Genomic DNA, 23195 nt, shown 5'->3' with positions numbered 1-23195 from the left:
ACTATGATCACAGCCTCAGTTTTCTGTGTTCATACAGCCAGAAGGGAGGTCTTAAACACAGCCTCAGTTTTCTGTGTTCATGTAGTCAGAAGGGAGGTCTTGAACACAGCCTCAGTTTTCTGTGTTTATGTAGCCAGAAGGGAGGTCTTAAACACAGCCTCAGTTTTCTGTGTTCATGTAGTCAGAAGGGAGGTCTTGAACACAGCCTCAGTTTTCTGTGTTTATGTAGCCAGAAGGGAGGTCTTAAACACAGCCTCAGTTTTCTGCGTTCATACAGCCAGAAGGGAGGTCTTGAACACAGCCTCAGTTTTCTGTGTTCATACAGCCAGAAGGGAGGTCTTGAACACAGCCTCAGTTTTCTGTGTTCATACAGCCAGAAGGGAGGTCTTGAACACAGCCTCAGTTTTCTGTGTTCATACAGCTAGAAGGGAGGCTTAAACACAGCCTCAGTTTTCTGTGTTCATGTAGCCAGAAGGGAGGTCTTGAACACAGCCTCAGTTTTCTGTCGCCAGAAGGGGGGTCTTAAACACAGCCTCAGTTTTCTGTGTTCATACAGCCAGAAGGGAGGTCTTAAACACAGCCTCAGTTTTCTGTGTTCATACAGCCAGAAGGGAGGTCTTGAACACAGCCTCAGTTTTCTGTGTTCATGTAGCCAGAAGGGAGGTCTTGAACACAGCCTCAGTTTTCTGTCGCCAGAAGGGGGGTCTTAAACACAGCCTCAGTTTTCTGTGTTCATACAGCCAGAAGGGAGGTCTTAAACACAGCCTCAGTTTTCTGTGTTCATACAGCCAGAAGGGAGGTCTTGAACACAGCCTCAGTTTTCTGTGTTCATACAGCCAGAAGGGAGGTCTTGAACACAGGCTCAGTTTTCTGTGTTCATACAGCCAGAAGGGAGGTCTTAAACACAGCCTCAGTTTTCTGTGTTCATGTAGCCAGAAGGGAGGTCTTGAACACAGCCTCAGTTTTCTGTGTTCATGTAGTCAGAAGGGAGGTCTTGAACACAGCCTCAGTTTTCTGTGTTCATGTAGTCAGAAGGGAGGTCTTGAACACAGCCTCAGTTTTCTGTGTTCATACAGTCAGAAGGGAGATCTTGAACACAGCCTCAGTTTTCTGTGTTCATAGTCAGAAGGGAGGTCTTAAACACAGCCTCAGTTTTCTGTGTTCATGTAGTCAGAAGGGAGGTCTTGAGCACAGCCTCAGTTTTACTTTCCAATTTTAAGAGCAGGTAATTATTACTATGTTTACTTGATTCTGTGGTTCAACCACATCAAACTAAATATGACACTACATAGCAAGTTACATGTATGTATACCAGCTATATTGAAGATTGAAAAGGAGGATTAATACCAGTATTCAGGGTCATTCATCAAAAATTCAAAACAAGGAGACAAAATACCAAAAACAATTATATTTTTATTAATTTTTTTTTCATTGAAAGGAAGTGAAAATCACTTATGATTCATTTGTAGTACATTGTTTTTACCAAGATATAACATCCAGCCACGAAAGACATTACTTTCAATATCACTTGGTTTGTGGTCGAAATTAAATGTAGATATGTAAATTAGATAGAAATCATAAAGATTATATCTAAAATGAGAACAAGTTTGAAGGTTTTGGTGGATCAACTGACAATTATACCTCACAATCATTTATTTCTCTACTCAAGAAATAATAAGTCAAGCACATAAGTGTGCTAATCTAAATTGTAGTGAAGGATGAAATTTGTGAATTATACCGAACTAAATCATAAAAGCATTTTCCCTTTCTCTGTAAAAAAGCTGTTGATGTTGATATATATATATATATATATTATGTGTATATTTCTAAAGGTTACTAAACATGAATATCACACAAACTTTCACTACAAGGCCATTACAGTTCACGGTTAGATGAATGCCAGTCTACAGGGGCTAGTATTCATATACACTGGTATAGTGTAGTACATGAATTCTGGAAAATCATTGAACGAGATGACGAAAGTGGGACACCCAGGTGTACTAGTACACCTGGCCCCTTATATTGGATATATGAAGCAACACAACTACAAATTAAAATACGATTGCACCCTAAAAAACCCCAGTATGAATCTATATCATAATACCATGTTGAGCATAGTAAGTAAAAACTAAACAATGATAAACAAAAACGCTACTACAACCAGGGTTATGGGAGGAAAAAGGTTAACAGCTGATGCACCAGTATATCATGTCATGTATTATTAAAAAAAAAAATTCTACAAAGACAAAAATATTATGACAAATTCAATGTAAACCTAAATTATTTCCAGAACATTTACTTCTAATATACCATCTTTACTGTACCAACAAAATGATATATAGTTTCGTTACCATACCAACAAAATGATATATAGTTTTGAACTCATTAAGAAAGTAACTTTTTAAAATCAAATTCGAACCTAGTTTTAAGTTTAAAATGTGAAGTTTCTAATAGTAAATAATGTTGGGGTTTTATTAGCATACTAGTAAATGAAATGTTTTAGAGCACATTAGGCTTACATGTAGGAGTATAGTATATTACTTTATAATTAAAACATTTGTATAAAGTTTACATGTATATATTTATTAATTAGTGCGTAACATATTAGGCAAGTATTTCGGAGTTAATAATTGACAATGATGACGAGTATAGTGTGGTTTCATTAACTTGGGATCAATTTATCTGGCTGTGTCCTAACATTAGTATACACAGATCATCATTGCCAAGTACCACTAAAGTGACTAGTGTAAAAAGAGGAAGTGCAATATTGTCAAAGCTGCTCACTAGAAATATTTCTCATTACTGAAACAAAAGCAGGGAGTGTTCCCAAGCATTATATTGGGACAAGGCGACACTTTTGTTATCAAACATTTACCCGCAAATACTTCAGCCTATCTGTAGGTACCTTACCCTTCATGAAACATTTCCAGAAAATAAGTTTTCCAGATTAATGGTGCCATTCTGGTTGAAATGTTTCAAAAATTTTTGTCTATTTTCCTGTGTTTAACAGTGTATACCAGCATGGAAGATAAAAAAAATAGGGCTATATACGAAATCGCCACTTAAGATTGACTCATATTACCAAAATCCCAGCGAGAACAGCTTTGACAAACCAATATCATGAATTCATTGTACATCAATAGAATGTGGGACAATAAATGTAAATAATAGACATCACGTAGAAATCTTACAAGACTAAACCACAACCGGACATTAACAACACCAACAAGGCAGGAATCCATTAACATGGATCAACAAAACAATAACAAGCTTCTATCATAAACAGTACAAGCTTTATATATTGTAAATACCTTTAATCTAAAGGAAGTATTCATGGTAATTGTTCCAACACTATCAAACTCAGATTACTAGAAACAGCCAAGTGATTTGGTATTGTGTGAAGACTGACTTGGTACATTTTTATTCAATATTTGGAGTATGATCTATTAATAGTTATAACCATACAATATATACACCGTTTTAAGCTGCCTCATTTGTAAGCAAATATAAGCAAATGACCTTAATACCGTATTATTATTGCTTGTGATGACCAGTGATATAGAATGGAAAGTTTCCTACCTTTACCACAAATATTTACATCAATTTGATGCAAAATGTTTGCAGACATTTTCTAAGAAAACAAGACCTCACTGGGATATATATATCACCTTTACAATTGAGAACTTGCAAACATTTAAAAATGTTGTTTAATACTTTCAATAATGACGATGGATTACAGACCAAATGGATTACTATATGGCAGTGTAAAAGGAGTTTAAAAGGAGTTAAGTTGGTTGGTACATGTCTTCGCTCAGAAGTGAGACATCTATTAAATTGCCAGGATTCCTGCTATCTAACCTTGCCTCTGCATGTCTGAGGTAGAAAAGGCAGCAAATGCTGTACCATACCAATGGTAAACATTCATCACCAACACAAGAATTTGATCACAACACGTTTACAATGGCATTTTTATGAATCTAACATCCACAATGATTAGCTTTCAGATGATTTGGTACAAAATGATGAAAAAAATAAAGTAAAATGTTATCACACAATATACACAGCAACATGCGTTAATGTTCTCTTTTTTTTCACAAAATCTAGACCAATCACAAATGGAGTTTTTTTAAACTTAATTTTTAACTGAACAGCACTTAAGTCTGCAAAACCAAATAGTTTGAAGATATCTATTGATCACATTTAAATGGTATTCAATAGACAAAAGAAAAAATAACAATGATTTATCAAATCACAAGCACATAATCTGACAGTTAATAAATTTGAAATGATCTAAGACAATAAATTAGACATGTTAACAAGATATTCTTGTATTAAATTTTAACAAAATGCCTCAAAGTAACTTCTCCTGAGTGCATTTAAATCATAAACTTGTATATAAATGTTGTATATATATATCTGAATGTCTGGTTCCCACGAAAAAACAATGGCAGGACACAACTATGTTGGAAGAGATTCAACACCATTCTATACCGAACATCATCAGCAATTTAGAAGTATCTTGTAGGAAGTAAACCAGGGAGCTCTGCTCTATACATCTCCTATCATGTCACACAAAACACTTCTGACTCCTTTTTTTTCCATACTTGTTTTACATGATGGAGCATCGATCATTTCCACGCTGCAAAAGAAAATTCAATAATTCAAATATTATGTCAAACAAAAGAATGAAACATTAACAAGAAAGATTTGAATTGATTTGATGATGCAAGTCAACTTTATTTTATTTAATTTTAAGCAGCTGTCTGTAAATTCTTGCATGCATCACATAGAGAATACACAGTTAAATACAAAGTTAATATCCTAAAACCTTGATTTCCTTAATAACTGCAGATTTTGTAATTTAGCAAATTTTATACAATAAACAATAACCTAAATGTAATAATTCCACTTCTACTGCCTAATCACCAACACAATGACCAAAAACTGACATAATAAAACAAATTACTTACGGCTGCATCAACATCATCAAATCCTCGGCTGGTGCGGTAGGACAATGTGGTTCGAGCAAGTGTCTTAGACATTTCTCTAGAGGCTACCTCCTGTACCCAACAAGAAACAGTGCTAACATTAGTTCTGGGGAAGGAAGTAATACAATACACAGTAATCAATGTTGAATCTCTCATTGATAGGGTCCTTCCGATTCATTAAATAATTTCACTAGTTGAAAGATATAAACTGTTAACATATATTTTTCCAGTGATATATGTAAATATATGAAAAAAATATCCAAATTTAAAAGAAAAAACAAAAACAAAAAAATAATGGAAGTGTCATTACCCATAAAGTCATTTTTTTTTTTTTTTTTTTTTACATTTGTGGATTCACTACATCTTACTATGTTGTATATTTACCACATACTGACAAAAGTTAAAACCCCAAACACCTTAATTTGGATAACAGCCGCCTACCATATACATACTATAACCCATTAAGAGATGGAACTACATTTGATATACAAACCTCTCCATCACTGTTTATGAGGACGGTTTTCATATCACCGTCGGTAACCCACTCCTGAGTTTTCATCACCAGGTCGGAGGGTGGGCTATGTGTCTTACCCAAACCAGAACTCCACACCTACAAAAGTTCAAAGGTCAGCATAGGTAAAAGTGAACACTTCAGGAACAACATATCAAACATTCAGGAACATTGTTTATTACAAGTTAGAAATAGTCCCCAAATGATACAGCTGTCTAAAGGTTGAATGGTAGTCCCCACATAATACAGCTGTCTTAAGGTTGAATGGTAGTCCCCACATAATACAGCTGTCTTAAGGTTGAATGGCAGTCCCCACATAATACAGCTGTCTTAAGGTTGAATGGTAGTCCCCACATAATACAGCTGTCTTAAGGTTGAATGGTAGTCCCCACATAATACAGCTGTCTTAAGGTTGAATGGTAGTCCCCACATAATACAGCTGTCTTCAGGATGAATGGTAGTCCCCACATAATACAGCTGTCTTAAGGTTGAATGGTATAGTCCCCACACAACACAGCAGTCTTAGGTTGAATGATATGGTCCCCACACAAGACAGCAGTCGAAGGTTGAGATGGAATGGCTAAGGTTGTTTAGCTTAGATTGACATATTTACATATTCTATGTTTGAATCAGATTTAAAACTCACTGTACAGGTCTGGTTTGCCCGGAGGAGAAGACTCCTGTGAAACTTGTAGTGGGTAGATTTTTCACCGTCTTTTCCAGCATTGTGTTTAAGCTGCCAACTTCCAATAGCTATATCCTGTAATTACAAAATAACAGTAATCATAAAGTCATAACAGGAACTAGGTTGAACAAATGACGTATCACCTTCACAGGCAAATTTAGAATTGACATGCATATTTATTGAATATGTATATTATTTTGCCTCCATTTAGATTATTTTTTTCAATTGGCATGCACACATTTTTAGGGGTGTACCCACCTTTCAGCGAACCGAGAATTTCATCTCTTTGGTAAGAATGGTGTAATGGTAAAAGACTGGTGAGAACCATTTGATAGATTGATGAAAGTTGAGTTTCATCTCTTGGATTAGAGGGGACAGACTATTTAAGATACATTTCATTACTCTACAGATTTTCAGGGATACTTCCAAGTCGTACAAATATTTCAACAAATTTGACCCCTGTCAGCTTGAATATGGGTCAGGATCATTTCTTTTCACAAACACTCTAGGGGGTTCAACCTAGAAACCTGTCAGTCAAATATCTGGATTCTAGGCCATATTTTTTGGAAATCCTGAGAAAATATTCATCCTGTTTAAAACTGAAGTTTGATTATATCGAACCTTCCCTGATCCTTCCACCTTCATAATCGGACCTTCCCCGACCCTCTCTGTACCTATATATCGTACCCTCCCCAACCCTTACTGTACCTATATATCGTACCCTCCCCGACCCTTACTGTACCTATATATCGCACCCTCCCCGACCCTTACTGTACCTATATATCGTACCTTCCCCGACCCTTACTGTACCTATATATCGTACCTTCCCCGACCCTTACTGTACCTATATATCGTACCCTCCCCAACCCTTACTGTACCTATATATCGCACCCTCCCCGACCCTTACTGTACCTATATATCAGACCTTCCCCGACCCTTACTGTACCTATATATCGTACCTTCCCCGAACCTTACTGTACCTATATATCAGACCTTCCCCGACCCTTACTGTACCTATATATCGTACCTTCCCCGACCCCTACTATACCTATATATCGTACCCTCCCCGACCCCTACTGTACCTATATATCGTACCTTCCCCGACCCTTACTGTACCTATATATCGTACCTTCCCCGACCCTTACTGTACCTATATATCAGACCTTCCCCGACCCTTACTGTACTTATATATCAGACCTTCCCCGACCCTTACTGTACCTATATATCAGACCTTCCCCGACCCTTACTGTACCTATATATCGTACCTTCCCCGAACCTTACTGTACCTATATATCAGACCTTCCCCGAACCTTACTGTACCTATATATCGGACCTTCCCCGAACCTTACTGTACCTATATATCGTACCCTCCCCAACCCTTACTGTACCTATATATCAGACCTTCCCCGACCCTTACTGTACTTATATATCGTACCTTCCCCGACCCTTACTGTACCTATATATCGTACCTTCCCCGACCCTTACTGTACCTATATATCAGACCTTCCCCGACCCTTACTGTACCTATATATCAGACCTTCCCCCCGACCCTTACTGTACCTATATATCGTACCTTCCCCGACCCTTACTGTACCTATATATCGTACCTTCCCCGACCCTTACTGTACCTATATATCAGACCTTCCCCCCGACCCTTACTGTACCTATATATCGTACCTTCCCCGACCCCTACTATACCTATATATTGTACCCTCCCCAACCCTTACTGTACCTATATATCGTACCTTCCCCAACCCTTACTGTACCTATATATCAGACCTTCCCCAACCCTTACTGTACCTATATATCAGACCTTCCCCGAACCTTACTGTACCTATATATCGGACCTTCCCCGAACCTTACTGTACCTATATATCGTACCTTCCCCGACCCTTACTGTACCTATATATCAGACCTTCCCCGACCCTTACTGTACCTATATATCGTACCTTCCCCGACCCTTACTGTACCTATATATCGTACCTTCCTCGACCCTTACTATACCCATATATCAGACCTTCCCCGACCCTTACTGTACCTATATATCAGACCTTCATGATATTGCGAGGATTTTAAATTGTTACCTCGTCTGAAGTGTTTGAAATTGTGATGAATTTTCCTTCCCCGTCTGTTTCTTTAATTTCTACATGGCCACTGGCTGAAGATTTTGTAGCAAAACCTTCATTAGATGAAGACTCACTGATTGCCTCAACAGAATCAGAGAGTGTCACACGCTTACGCTTGGCACCACGTGCTACAGACCGCCCAGGGGTCGACTCGGAGGTGGAGGATGTCTGTGACAAGTTCAGTCTGAAAATGGAGAAAAGGAGATACCCGTTCACCATGGACCTTCTAATTTTTTTCATTATTTTTTTTCTGTTGTGGTAGGTTTACAAGTCACTTCATTTTGGTTACTTTTGTAAATTTCACCCTCACATTCAGGAAATTCATGGCCAATCAGTGATCAATTCAAACCAAGGACATCTAGATTTCATTAAACTCTACAAAGCCAGAACACGAGTCTGAAATATCTCATTTGATGTAGCTGGCCTTAATCATTTCCTTTCCAACTAACTTTCTTTCTCCATGTCTGGAACATAGCCTTCGCCATTGTGAACCACTTTCAGCTCGTTATTTTTAATATTGATCAAGTTTGCAAAAATACAGTGGCTTATTTGTGGGCAGGGGCTTATTACAGATAAATACAGTACTTTTCTGGGCCTTTCATCATTTCCTAGTAACTACCTTTCTTCCTCTCCTTCCAGCAGTTTCCTGTAAGCCATGATTTCATTGTCCAGTTTAATCTTGATGTCCAGAAGGTCGGCATACTCTCGTGTCTGTTCATCAAGGCTGATACGTAGATCATTGATATCCTGGTCTTTCTGAGCGATACGATTAAGGAATTCCTCCTGGTCACGAGCTAGCTGGGCCTCCAGGTTAGAAATACGTGCCTCATATGCCGCATTCTACAGGGAAGACACATTGATACATACTGATGTAAATGCAGAAATATCAATGGATTTGATTTATATAAATTATAAAATTCATAAAAAAAGTGTTTAATTATGATTTTCAAAGCTTGTATAGCAAGAGCCTAGTCAACAGTTAATTCATCATGTTTGATGAAAAAAACATACAGCTTTATCAACATTGTGCACTCATAGAGCAACTGTCATCAACAATAGACTAAAGACATTTGTTTGAGGTAAAAGGACTTCTTGACATAAAACATGTGCTGAAATTAAAACAGGCAACTGGTTTCTGTCAATCTTCTGGAATATCTAAACTTCATGCTCTTGGAAATATTGAGAGGGCCAGCATTACCAACATGACCAACAAAAACATGAAGCATACTTCTTCAGCTAGCTAAAGGTCTCTGATTAGTTTTTGGTTCCGACGCCAACCGACCTTTAGCAACCGAACCCTATTTGACACTGCGCAAGTTCTACCCTGATTTTAGGGCGGAATGAAAGAGACAATAATATCGGTGGTATTCATCAGTCTAAACTGGGCGACAGTGGTGTGTACTTACAGTTTAGGTAATATATATATCCCATTTAAACAGTCCAATCACTAATTCACACCAAATTAATAATACTTTGACGCAAAACACTTTGCTACACCATTCCATGTAACGTTTTGAATATTGGAGCACTGGTGGTAAAAAGTACGGAAAGTGTGTACCAAGCAGAACAAAAATGAAGTACAAAGCAAATAGCTTTTCCTTTGTTTTGCTTTACATTCTAATTTTGTATTTATCAAGCCACTAATTTCAATGCGAGTTGTTACCAGAATAGAGCCTGGAAATATAAATAATCGTGATTGTGTGTCTTCGAGTGCTATTTTTGTGGATTTAATGATTGCTTATTGAAAAAGAGGTTATAACTTGACACTTAAACGTATTAAAAGTAGCTGTTTGACATGATCAAAACCCTGACTTTGAAAATTTAACAATCTGTGCAGTGTAAATCCACCTTGGGAAGCTAAGAGGTTACATGGCGCCTGTCATAAGTTTCTCGCCATGTTATCCTCTAACAGTAACATTGTTGTAGTAGAAGCAGACCAGATAAGTACTTGATGAAAGATAAATGCAGTGCTGGGGTTTGTCCATTAATACGGCTAGTCAGTAGACCACACAAAACAGAACCCTGCCATGTAATCTTTTGTACCTGTGACCGAAGCTTTGTGACTTCAGCTGACATTTCATCCAACTGTTTACGAGTTGACATCAGATCTTTTGACGATACATTTGAGCTGCTCATGCTCCTGTCCAGAGCTGACTGCACATCACCAATCTGTAACAACACAATTTACACATGTACAAAGTCATCCCCTAGATCTACAACTTTTCAAGGAGAAGCCATTATACTAAATTTCTTGTACAGTATCCCAAAAATCGCTTGAATTTGTTTAAATATCACAGAACCATTACCATATTACTTAGTATTATTGCTTATCCATAAGAACATTTTTTTTCATTTTAACTTTACGAAAATTGCATGAATACTTAAAATAGTCTGATATAGTTCCAACAGGGTAATTTTGGAACAAACTTTTTCTATTCATATCAAGCCAGTGTATGTGGTTCATACAACCTGATATCCACATCACTGAAAGTTATTAGTGATAAATGAAATAATCACCTTTCTCTCGTAGAGACTTTCAACCTCGAGGCGAACCTCTTGTAACTGAATATCCTGTTCCTCTCGCAAACTCTGGAGTGCTTCCTGCAGCTTGGCCTCGTAGTCTATGCGTACAGACGAATCCACTTCCTCAATTTCTTGTGTTGTTCTTACACGGGTCTCATTCAACTCCTTCAAAACAAACAAAAACTTCAGTGACCAAACATCAAATTACAAGACTTCGAGAGAAAATAATGAGCTCCTTATATTCTACGTAACTATATATAACTAATAACTTATGTGAAATGTTTTGCTACTTTATGTGTTCAATTTTCTTCACCTAACTAAGTCACTGGAACAGAAGTTTTTCGCCATATTTTGTCTACTCAGTGATACAGATGTCAGTACAAAGTGCACCCAAAACTAATGCTAAACACACATACAAATTACTTATCAATAACTACCATATTTATTTGAAGATCAAGTAAAAGACTTAATTCATGTTGTTAACTAAATGTTAAGAACAGACAAGAGGGTGAAGAGGCCCAGAGGGCCTGTAACACTCACCTGGATTTCATGAGATATGAAACAAGAATGATGATTAAGTATATTTGTCACTGATATTGCTATGTCAATATATCACAGGCATTTTATACAGGTATGCGAGGTTTTTATGCCAAAAAATACATTAATCCATGAAATGAAATGGACTTTTTGTGCAGCCCCATAGGGATGCTACCACACAAATGTGAGCGATATCCATTGCTTAGTTTCAGAAAAGAAGTTGTTTTGACCCCTTTTGACCCCGCCCTCTGCACCCCGGGGGGTCAGTTCCTTCCTTTATAAAAATTTGAATCCCTAGGCTACCTTAAAGGATGCTCAGCACCAGTCAAATATGAGCTGCTTCAGTGAAGAAGTTGTTCATATCAATTGAGCCAAATTGACCCCTTTTGGCCCCACCCCTCAGCCCCCTGGGGGGGCATGACCATGCTACCATACAAATGTAAGTGATATCAATTGCTTAGTTTAAGAGAAGTTGTTTATATCAATTTAACCAAATTGACCCCTTTTGGCCCCGCCCATCAGCCCCAGTGGAGGTCGGCCCCACCATTTGTACAATTTTTGAATCCCTTCCCATAGGGGTGCTTCTGACCAAATTTGTTCAAATTCCAATCAGCGGTTATGAAGAAGAAGTCAAATAAGTCAATTGTTGACGGACGTACGACGGACGCCACGTTATGGCATAAGCTCACCTTGGTCCTTTGGACCAAGTGAGCTAAAAACTAGTAAAAGACATTGTAAATCAATTGTTAGGTAAAAGAAAAGTTTAGAAAACGATGCCCGATATCTGGGAAATCACCTGCGTCTATAAATAGAACATAAGAGTTCCATTTGAACATAAATGGTGGAATACACGTTCTATGTTCTAAAGAACAGCTATAATGGTTTACAAGTTTACAGGAATATTCAAGTGATGTTTAAGTTGAATTTATGATAATGAATAAATATCTTCATCTGAAATATTTTTATGACTGAATATTTTACCGTTTCCACAGCCTTGGATATTCTGCTATAAGGTAAAGTCTGTTTCATAAAACCTTAGAATAACAAATATTCATAAGGGCGCCCCCCACTGTCAATTACCCGCACCCTGCGCCCTTATTAGGTCATATACAGTATATGATGTTAAATATATCAAAAGTCGTTACAGGGCTTTTTTGGGACCAATTTTTTGGATATTTTTCCCAATCTGACCAGTTAAAATTCCCAATCAAATGATCTATAGAAAAATTATGTCTTTAAAAATCCAGATGGTGCCGTCACGTCTACGTTTTATTGGTTATTCTGGCCTGATAAAGGGAGATAAATGCTCTAGAGTCTAAATAAATATAGCATAGATCTATATTTGTGTCTACTTGTTATTTTTACCATTATGTCCATTTTCCCCAATTTACCTGTTGCCGCACATTTTTTCCCCAATCCCAAAGCCATAGGCCCCATTCCCAAAGTAGTGAAAAACAAGAGGCCCATGGGGCCTGTATCGCTCACCTGGTTGGATTTGACCAAATGTCAAAATAATGTTCATGTTCAATTCCTTTTGTTTGTTAACCTCAAACAATGCTATTTATGGTTATAGCGTGGGGATCCCAACTGCTTTAAAGAAATAATGAAGTCCAGACTGTCTGAGTTTACAACATGCATTTATAACTTTATGACTAGTAGTGATTTAAAGGAATTACTTCTATTTCCCATATGGGGCCCCGCCCCTTTGGCCCCTTGGGGGTCAAAGTCACCATTTATGCAAAATCTGTTCCCCTTCCCCCAAGAATGCTTCTGACTAAATTGGGTTCAAATCCATTCATAACTTAATGACAAGTAGCGATTTGAAGGAATTACCTCTATTTCCCCATTAGGCCCCGCCCCTTTGGCCCCTTGGGGGTCAGAGTCACCATTTATGCAAAATCTATTCCCCATCCCGAAAGGATGTTTCTGACCAAATTGGGTTCAAATCCATTCATAACTTTATGACTAGTAGCAATTTAAAGGAATTGCCTCAATTTCCCCTATTGGGCCCCGCCCCTCAGGGGTCAGAGTCACCATTTATGCAAAATCTGTTCCCCTTCCCCCAAGAATGTTTCTGACCAAATTGGGTTCAAATCCATTCATAACTTTATGACTAGTAGCGATTTAAAGGAATTGCCTTAATTTCCCCTATTGGGCCCTGCCCCTCAGGCCCCTTGAGGGGTCAGAGTCACCATTTATGCAAAATCTGATCCCCTTCCCCGAAGGATGTTTCTGACCACATTGGGTTCAAATCCATTCATAACTTTATGACTAGTAGCGATTTGAAGGAATTACCTCTATTTCCCCTAATGGGCCCCACCCCTTTGGCCCCTTGGGGGTCAGAGTAACCATTTATGCAAAATCTGTTCCCCTTCCCCAAAGGATGTTTCTGACTAAATTGGGTTCAAATCCATTCATAACTTTATGACTAGTAGCGATTTGAAGGAATTACCTCTACTTCCCCATTAGGCCCCGCCCCTTTGGCCCCTTGGGGGTCAGAGTCACCATTTATGCAAAATCTGTTCCCCTTCCCCAAAGGATGTTTCTGACTAAATTGGGTTCAAATCCATTCATAACTTTATGACTAGTAGCGATTTGAAAGAATTACCTCTATTTCCCCTAATGGGCCCCGCCCCTTTGGCCCCTTGGGGGTCAGAGTAACCATTTATGCAAAATCTGTTCCCCTTCCCCAAAGGATGTTTCTGACCAAATTGGGTTCAAATCCATTCATAACTTTATGACTAGTAGCGATTTGAAGGAATTACCTCTATTTCCCCATTAGGCCCCGCCCCTTTGGCCCCTTGGGGGTCAGAGTCACCATTTATGCAAAATCTGTTCCCCTTCCCCAAAGGATGTTTCTGACCAAATTGGGTTCAAATCCATTCATAACTTTATGACTAGTAGCAATTTAAAGGAATTGCCTCTATTTCCCTTATTGGGCCCTGCCCCTCAGGCCCCTTGGGGGTCAGAGTCACCATTTATGCAAAATCTGATCCCCTTCCCCGAAGGATGTTTCTGACCAAATTGGGTTCAAATCCATTCATAACTTTATGACTAGTAGCGATTAGAAGGAATTACCTCTATTTCCCCATTAGGCCCCGCCCCTTTGGCCCCTTGGGGGTCAGAGTAACCATTTATGCAAAATCTGTTCCCCTTCCCCAAAGGATGTTTCTGACAAAATTGGGTTCAAATCCATTCATAACTTTATGACTAGTAGCGATTTAAAGGAATTGCCTTAATTTCCCCTATTGGGCCCTGCCCCTCAGGCCCCTTGGGGGTCATAGTAACCATTTATGCAAAATCTGATCCCCTTCTGCCAAGGATGTTTCTGACCAAATTTGGTTAAAATCCAATAAGAACTTTATGACTAGTAGCGAGTTGAAGCAAATGTTGACGGACGGACGCTGCACCATGGCATAAGCTCACCGGACCTTCGGTCCAGGTGAGCTAAAAAACCTGCGTTATATTCTATAGAATCTATCAATAGTTGTTATATTCTATGGTTTTATGTATTAGTATTCATACATGCGAGATTAAAACTTCATAACTTTTGTTATTGTCGCTAGGCTAGGCAGCGCATTCTTTACTTTATACCTGAATATTTGTATTTTAAATTTGTTCTGATAACGACACACCTTAGGCCAAGGAAAAAAAATGTTGTGTTTCCCCTTTCGTCTCTCAAAAAATTAGGGTAGGTAGGTAGGGATTTTTTTTTTTTTTTATCTTTTTTTTTTAAATAAATAATCAAATGTTCATATTTGAATATTTATATATGCTGTATATATCATTTCAATATCATTATATTTCAGTGTTTGATCATTCTTCTACCTAACTTCATTTTGAAATGCAATGTATTGGGAGATGAAAATGATATTAAAAGTATATCAAACTTTATTTGCAGTGTTTGTTATCTCTTTTCAGATAATCTCAAATAGGAGCATCATATTAATAGTCAGAACAGTAAAACCATGTCATTATAAACGAAGTTTATTGAGAGTTTCCACTCTTCGATTTTTTTCCGTATGGACGATAACATGGAGGCTGTTCATGTTCGAGACATTCTAGACACACGGGCAGAACAGTTTTATATTGTTTCTTTAATTCCTGATCAACCTCCCTCCCCAATATAACACAATCACCTTTTACAATTTTTTCGTGATATCTATAAAATATATCTCCACATAGCGTTGTATGCGGCAGTGATGTCATAATTCGCTTTTCGTCCATGTGTTTACATTTTTTTATCGTCAGTGCCAAAACAGACGACGGCGTGCAAAAAGCCGCCATGTTTTTTGAACATCGAGGTCATCAATACGCTTTAAAACCAGTGCCCGTCATATACAAGCGTTTATAAGACTTGGGTGTGTATAATAATAAAACGGAAAACGGGCTAAATTTACGAAAATTTCCGGATTTTCAGTATTTCAAACAAAAAAAAATTAGGGTCGGTGGCCTAAAATTAGGGTCGGTCGGGAAAGGGGAAACACAACATTTTTTTTTCTAGGCCTTATTGTCCAAACTGGTCAAATATTTGTTAAAGCTGATCTGTCCCGCACGACATTCTTATGATCATCTTTACCCTTTAGTTACCTGTTCGTACACCTGAGTTTTGAAGGATAGGTCCTCTTTGAGACTCTGGATACGGTTTTGAAGATCAACACGCAGTAAGGTTTCATCCTCTAGCTGTTTCTTGGCCGTTGCCAACTGTCTCTCCAGTGCAGCCAAATCACTCCGAAGTTTCTACATGGAAAGATACCAGCAAATAAATGCATTACTATTCATAGAGTTGAACTTGAACACAAGTAGTTTAAAGGTGAGCAGTCTAGAGTTAATAATATGGCAGTTATCTATTTACCGCTCACAAATCTGGTAAATAATAATGTGGTAATAACTTACATTACACTCTTTCTCCAACTGCTTCCTCTGGTTCTCCGCATTTGTTGCTCGGTTTTCCAGGTCAGCATTTTCTTTGAGGAGGGCTGTATTTTGATTTTGAGCATCTCTCAGTTCTCTGTCCTTTTTGTGATATCTGAAATGAACAATATCATGTTGAGTTTTGCATGCATGCTTTCAAAAGTGCAAATGAATGAGATACGAAGACCGGTCACTAACTGGTGATCATGTTGGGAGGAAAATGTAACTTACTATATCAAAGTCAGCTACTAAAATGTTATCTTGTAATCATAAGGCAGTCTGAATGACCAATGATGTTTTAACTAACCTGTCCCTTATTGAATGATAAAATGGTGCCATATATCACCATTTTGAAAGAATTGAAGATTTTTTTTCAGCATTTGACCCCCGTGACCTTGAATGAAGGTCAAGGTCAAAGATGAGCATTACATTTATAGCCCGTCATACATGTTATCAATGTGCCAAACATCATGCCTTCATGTCTATAGATAAAAGAACAAACATTTCATGTGTAATTTCGGTGATTTTTAAATTTTGGCAGGAAAAAAATTTTCGAAGTGCCATATCTGCATCATTTTTTATGATTTGTCCTTGAAACATTGTACACACCTTCATAAGAGCAGATTCTTTAAAATGTGACAAAAATGAAGAATTTTGAAAGAATTTCAAATCTGAAATAATTTAACCAGTGACCTTGAATGAAAGACGTCTACAATCTTGTTTTTAGATCGGAACTCATTGCGCAGCCAAGGTGTTCCGATTAATCATAGTCACATTCAACCAGACACTTGCTGACTGCATTTGTTTCCCCATGAAGTCTCAAGCATCTTATTGAATGGACAATATGATAACTTTAAACTAATGCAGGAAATTAATCTGGGATGCAGAAAGAAGGAAATCTGTGATTTTGGCTATTTTTTATTATTTATTTTGTAATCGAATTGATAGCATCACTGTGGATTGGGCGACTGTTAATCGATCGTCAGCGATAATCGCTCCATCACTCACTTAGATTATAAATATTTGATTGGACTAGGTAATGAGTGATCATGGATCAGGGCTTTTAGTTGACCCTCAACTGAAGAAATTGAGCACATTTTATTTTCCCAGAAATAAGACAGGTTCCATGTACCTCTTTGGCTTTAAACTAAACTTGTTGATTCTCTTAATTGATTAGGGTCTGGTTAGAAAATACAGTGCCCCTTCCATGAGAAAACAACAAAACCCTCCCAAAATCGCTTTACCACACCAAAATATTTTTTCTTATTATAAATATGCAAATGAACTGATGAGATACAACAGGATTTTGTGAATGACTAAGTTCATAGTAATGTTATGTTACTGCCACAGTAGTGTGTGGGCGTGACAGGGTGAGTAAAATACCACCAGACATGTACGTTACACTCCGGATTAGTACAGAGATCACATGTGTTTTAAGCAGATAAGTTCTGTGTCAACATTTGATAACAAAAGACAAACAGATACACTGACATCCTGATAACACTGATTAATACACAGAATAAAAACCATATCATGAATCGTTAAAATAATGTTACTACAATTCTAGGACTCATAATGGTGCCATTGGGCAGCCCTATACTACCGATATATATAAACCTTACTTTTCACACTAGATTTTATTTTCTTAAATGTTAACAAGTTCAAATTTATTGGGTATATATGTTTATATATATATATTTATTTATATCAAAGTTCTATCAATCTATCCCTACATCATGGTACATGTAGTATAAGCGAGAATGTGTTTTGTTTGACTATTTATATATATTCAGTATTCTGCAATTTTCCTACTACTCAACACTTTATATTTGTAATAACAGAAATATGCAGGAGAGGACTAATATAGGCCCAGGGATTGTCCTACATTAAAAACAGGGACCTTTAAAAAGACCCATTCCCCTAAACAAATCTTGTGAAAATTTCCAATTTGCCACTGAAAAATTCCCAATTCTAAACTCACTTTTGAATTATTAAATATGTTTTATATAATAAAGACCTATATTAAGGCAATTTTGAAAAATGAAAAAACAGCTACAGATAACAAAATGAAATCAAAAATAATATAAAATAAAATAAATAATACTGCTTAGTCAAGATCTATTGTCCAATCCCCTGTTGTCAAAACTTTAACCTGTAATAATTTTCTATGAAAGAATAATTCATTTATAGTGTTGACAAAATATTTCGAAAAAAAATAGGACTCCATATCATACACAAATTTTTCTTTAAAAAAATTGTATTTGTGGCTCCAATTTTAATATATTACTTTTTACTTTCCAAAACAAACGGCTCATAGTTAAATTAGCGAAATATGTACAAATACTTAAATTGTAAAGATCATTGAAAAAATTGGCATGTGGACAGACTTTATCTTCTGCAAGTTTTGTTTTGTCTGATTATCAACAAAATCAAAGTCTTCTCTGTTGTTAGATACTCAACAGCTTTCACCAACAAATAGAATGCAAGCACTCTGGAACAGTTATTAACAGTATCAGATGTCAGGCTCCAATGACTCAGGGAACGTGCTGTCCCAGCTGGGGCTCGCCCTGTGCCATTATACACTCCTCATTATTTCGCTGGGTCCTAATGCCCATCAGATTCAATCATTGTAGCATGAATGAAAGACAAACCGACTGTAGTACATAGTATGTGCTCTTACTATAATAAGTCAGTGTAGTGTGTCTTTGATGAACTTTCAACACCAAATAACATGTTTTTTATTAATATTTTGAATAAACTTTGTCTTTGTGTCTGTTTGTGCAGTCCCGTCGCTTTCAACATACATTTTAAAAGTTAAAATGTAATATGCATTTTTAAGAAATAACATAGTCTAGTACAAAATAGAAAAAGCTTAATCATATTAGTATCGATTATTTGTGAATTTTTGAGATACTTCATGGGCACGGATTTTATCTATTTCATTTAAATTTAAGATACAATTATGAAACTGACTATAGCGGCGAAACGATACAGGTACCATACAAATTTACCTGTCGGTCCCAATCAACATACTTTGTTTACACTTTTAATGATGTAATTACAAGCAAATCAACAGCCAACTCACTTGAGTTTCCAGTCTTCTGATTCCTCTTTGTACTTTCCTACTTCGATCTGCAAACGTGCTTTCTCTTTTGCAGTCTCATCCAAAAGTCGTCTAGCATCGTCAAGCTCAGTCTGGAAAACAGCCTTTATATTCGATCTATCTCTGTTCACAGTCTCTTCAACGGATTTGATCTGAACTGTCAGTCTACTGTTTTCATTTTCCAGATATCTAACCCTGTCTATATATGTTGCCAAGCGATCGTTAAGATTTTGCAGTTGGTCTTTTTCGTTTTGACGGGTCAACCTCGCCGGTGAGGGAGATCGCACGCCGCGCCGGCCCGGAGAGGCAGAGCTTGTAGAAGGAGTCTCATCTCCTGATGACCGTTGAGAATAAGTTGTCGTAGTGACCGTCCTTTTCGTAGTTTTCGTCGGCGTCCCAGTTTTGCTTGCCATCTTCAACGATTAATTGGAAATCGGAGCTTCAAAACAAACACAGACCATGTAAACTTCGGCAAAATGGCCGCCAATGTGGATAGCGTCTGTACCCGCCTTTTTGGTCACGTGACCGACTACTGTGTAAGATCTCCTCTACGCTTGAGTGAGAAATAAATTCCAGTATGTTGTTGCCGTCGGCTGGGATTTTACGGGTCGTAAATATTTTCCTACTCTTCGTCCACTTCCGCTTCGTAATGAAGATTAGACAAATAATATTGTGATTAACGATTAAATTTCTTTTTAACTGCACGGACTTTTTTTTCATTTTGTAGCTAGACATGCAAGCATGGTGAAGTGGAACGACAAACTGGGCGACATTTATACTTATATCCTACGGATTTTCTACACCTCTTTAAATAACGTCTGTTAGTACTTTGTGGAACAATAATCGACACTTGCGCTCTCAACATAAATGATATAGGCCTATACGGAATGTATTGTGGACAGATGTTAACAGTTTGCAAACTATATGTACCTCTCTGTCCCATGCGTTATACTTGTGCACAATAAATTTGTTTATGGCGATCTATAGGAATGTTTAACTCACCAACCAGATATGGATCAGTGTACTGCATACTGTGCCGTTATGACAAAACGATGAAAACATAACTATAAGTTTATGCCGAAGACTATAAACAGGATAAAACGAAATACTATCCACACTATTGGCGAAAATTGTATTCATTTTTTCATAACAACATTAGCCTCATCATCGCGTTTATTCAAAAGAAGAAGAAAACCGACTGTTCCTAATCCTTTATGCTTTTGAAGCAAATGAAATATATTTAAATCAAAATCCGCCTGGTGCACTGAATACTCGTTGTCGATGTTTTGTGTGTGCATTGCTCCTGAAAATAAACTTGATAGCGGTCAATGTGTTTCAGTATTGTAAACACATTGTAGATTAAATGCGGTCTTCTTCAGCCGGTAAACAATGGGCCGTCTACTCACATATGATATAGCCTTTGTCAAAATATCGCAATTTACAACAAAGAAGATTGACTTAACTGATCCTCAAGCCTTGTACATTACATAATGTACTGTCAAACACACAGTGCCTCAGATTTATAGAGACACCACATGTATAGATACACGCCTTGTATGTCTTATATTTATATGTTTCTACTTATTCTGACTATTCTCTTGTCGGGTTGGACAGGCGGTCGAACGAAACAGCGTGATCGAATGGATACATCAGTAGAAAAATATATAATATGTTAACCCATTTTCTCTATCTCTAAAATATCCTATTTTGTTTTTCTATATCTTCCTCTGCTGAACAGTGTGATAACATATATATTAACTTTGAGAATAAAATATCCGACTTTTCAGACATAACTATTCTTTAGTAGGTTTGTTAATCTTAACTTTTAACAAAAAAATTATCAACTTTGTCACCAGCCCGTTCTATATCGGAGTATGAAAACATTCTGTTCCACAAAACAACTTAGTTATTTTGATCAGCTTTTTATCATTATCGGCCATTCTGTGCAATTTCTGATCGAGGATGTTTGTTAAAATTGTTTGATTTAAATATCTTAAGCAGTTTTTGTAGATCATAACATTCCTCTCTATACTGAGGGTACATTAGAAATAGGGTTAGCATTATGGCGTTTATTTGTTTATTGTTCCTATCAGAGAAATCAGCTTAGTGTTACTAAATTTAACCAATCATCGATACTCCATGGACGCTTTCTGTACAATGATTAACCACTGGATTGTCAGGGTGATCCAAACCAAGACTTCCTTAGTTTCTGCTGACAGTGGGTCAAACCTCGAGACATTTTCTAATTGACGGGGAATCGGATTATTCTATATTGAATTGACCAGTGTCCAGTGGTCCGTACACGTGCTAATACACCTATTAGTAGTGATCGCCCTTGTGAATCGATCGCCATTCGATCTCTGTATACACTGTACATGTATATTTACATCAGGATCGCATATCAAAATAACACTTTGTTTTGTAAAAACTTTACCAACTCAAATTTAAACACCAGAACAGAAGCGTTGAACACGTGTTCGGTATTTAATAGTGGACAAAAGAAATGTTTCAGTTTCTGAAATAGTCCTAGGAAATGGACCCATGAGATCTCAGGAAAGGACATGTTAGTCTGAAATAGTCCTAGGAAATGGACCCATGAGATCTCAGGAAAGGACATGTTAGTCTGAAATAGTCCTAGGAAATGGACCCATGAGATCTCCGAAAGGACATGTTAGTCCTGCAAATAGTCCCTAGGGAAATGGACCCATGAGATCTCAGGAAAGGACATGTTAGTCTGAAATAGTCCTAGGAAATGGACCCATGAGATCTCAGGAAAGGACATGTTAGTCTGAAATAGTCCTAGGAAATGGACCCATGAGATCTCAGGAAAGGACATGTTAGTCTGAAATAGTCCTAGGAAATGGACCCATGAGATCTCAGGAAAGGACATGTTAGTCTGAAATAGTCCTAGGAAATGGACCCATGAGATCTCAGGAAAGGACATGCTACAGTAATTTCGCCCACAAACCAATTTGACAAAAACAGGTGTTAATTGTAACAACCTTAGAGACAACCCATGAGGTATGTTTGAAAAATAAAGAAAAAAATCCATCCAGGGGTTTATGTCAAGGTCTACTTACAACACCACATGGTTTGGTCAAAATGGCTCGTGGGCAAACTTTACTTCAGTCGACAAATTAAAATGGGTAAAGTAACCTTGTTCCGAACAAACATATGACCCCATAAATATCTGTACAGGTAAGTTGTATAAATATATTTACAGGTAAGGTGTATAAATATGTATTTACAGGTAAGGTGTATAAATATACAGAGCTAGTAAGTCAGTTTGTAGGTAGGTTAGACATTGTAACCGTCACAAATAACTACAAGGCCAGGCCCGCTCAGCGATAAAACCGGTTTTCTGGAAATCTTCTGTAATATGTCAGTCCTTCCCGCAGTGTCCAAGGATACCTGCCGTTTATGAGAGTCACACAGAAGTATTTTGATAGGATGAAACGTTTTATTGTGTATTTCCATGACAGCGTTAATTTACACGGCATTTACTGCAAGCCATCTGCCCCCTTTTCGTACGCTCATTCGTTTGCGTGGGAGTAAGTTTTAAAATTCTTTTTATAACTACGCCACTCCATGTAAGATTTAACCAATGAAAATACACCTCGCTAAGAAAGCTATGTATGTGATGGGCCAAACAGCCAATTGATAAACTTTTCAGACAAATCATACCAACATGTTTTCACCAGTGATCTATTACTAACTGCGTCTGTTCTGTATTTTGATCAAATACGGTTGAAATACTTAACACTCAACAATCGTTTTACGTATCTTGTTTCAAATCATTTTATAGATT

General features: G+C 37.3%; 1 protein-coding gene across 1 annotated transcript; it reads right to left on the bottom strand.

Annotated features, from left to right (window-relative positions):
* Positions 1–1393: 1393 nt before the first annotated feature.
* Positions 1394–19902, bottom strand: LOC117334129 (lamin Dm0-like). Its single transcript, XM_033893588.1, has 11 exons — positions 19370–19902; positions 16267–16399; positions 15961–16110; positions 10828–10998; positions 10354–10479; positions 8930–9150; positions 8269–8494; positions 6146–6259; positions 5482–5598; positions 4971–5060; positions 1394–4639 (listed from the first exon to the last, which is right to left on the bottom strand). The coding sequence occupies exons 1-11, from the start codon at positions 19798–19800 to the stop codon at positions 4610–4612; spliced, it is 1809 nt and encodes a 602-aa protein (XP_033749479.1). The 5' UTR covers positions 19801–19902; the 3' UTR covers positions 1394–4609.
* Positions 19903–23195: the final 3293 nt, after the last annotated feature.

Source organism: Pecten maximus, chromosome 9 (assembly GCF_902652985.1).
Source record: "Pecten maximus chromosome 9, xPecMax1.1, whole genome shotgun sequence".
Taxonomy (NCBI): Eukaryota; Metazoa; Mollusca; class Bivalvia; order Pectinida; family Pectinidae; genus Pecten; species Pecten maximus.
Note: the sequence above shows the minus strand (reverse complement) of the source record. Positions and strands in the feature narration are given on the sequence as shown.

Bases quoted from the DNA above. Each gene is read 5' to 3' on its own strand.
- LOC117334129 (XM_033893588.1), bottom strand. From the start codon at position 19,800: ATGGCAAGCAAAACTGGGACGCCGACGAAAACTACGAAAAGGACGGTC. The intron at 16,111-16,266 runs GTAAGTTATTAC...CTTTCCATGTAG, and splicing joins AGTTGGAGAAAGAGTGTAAT to AAACTTCGGAGTGATTTGGC. The intron at 4,640-4,970 runs GTAAGTAATTTG...TTTCTTTTGCAG, and splicing joins TTGATGATGTTGATGCAGCC to CGTGGAAATGATCGATGCTC.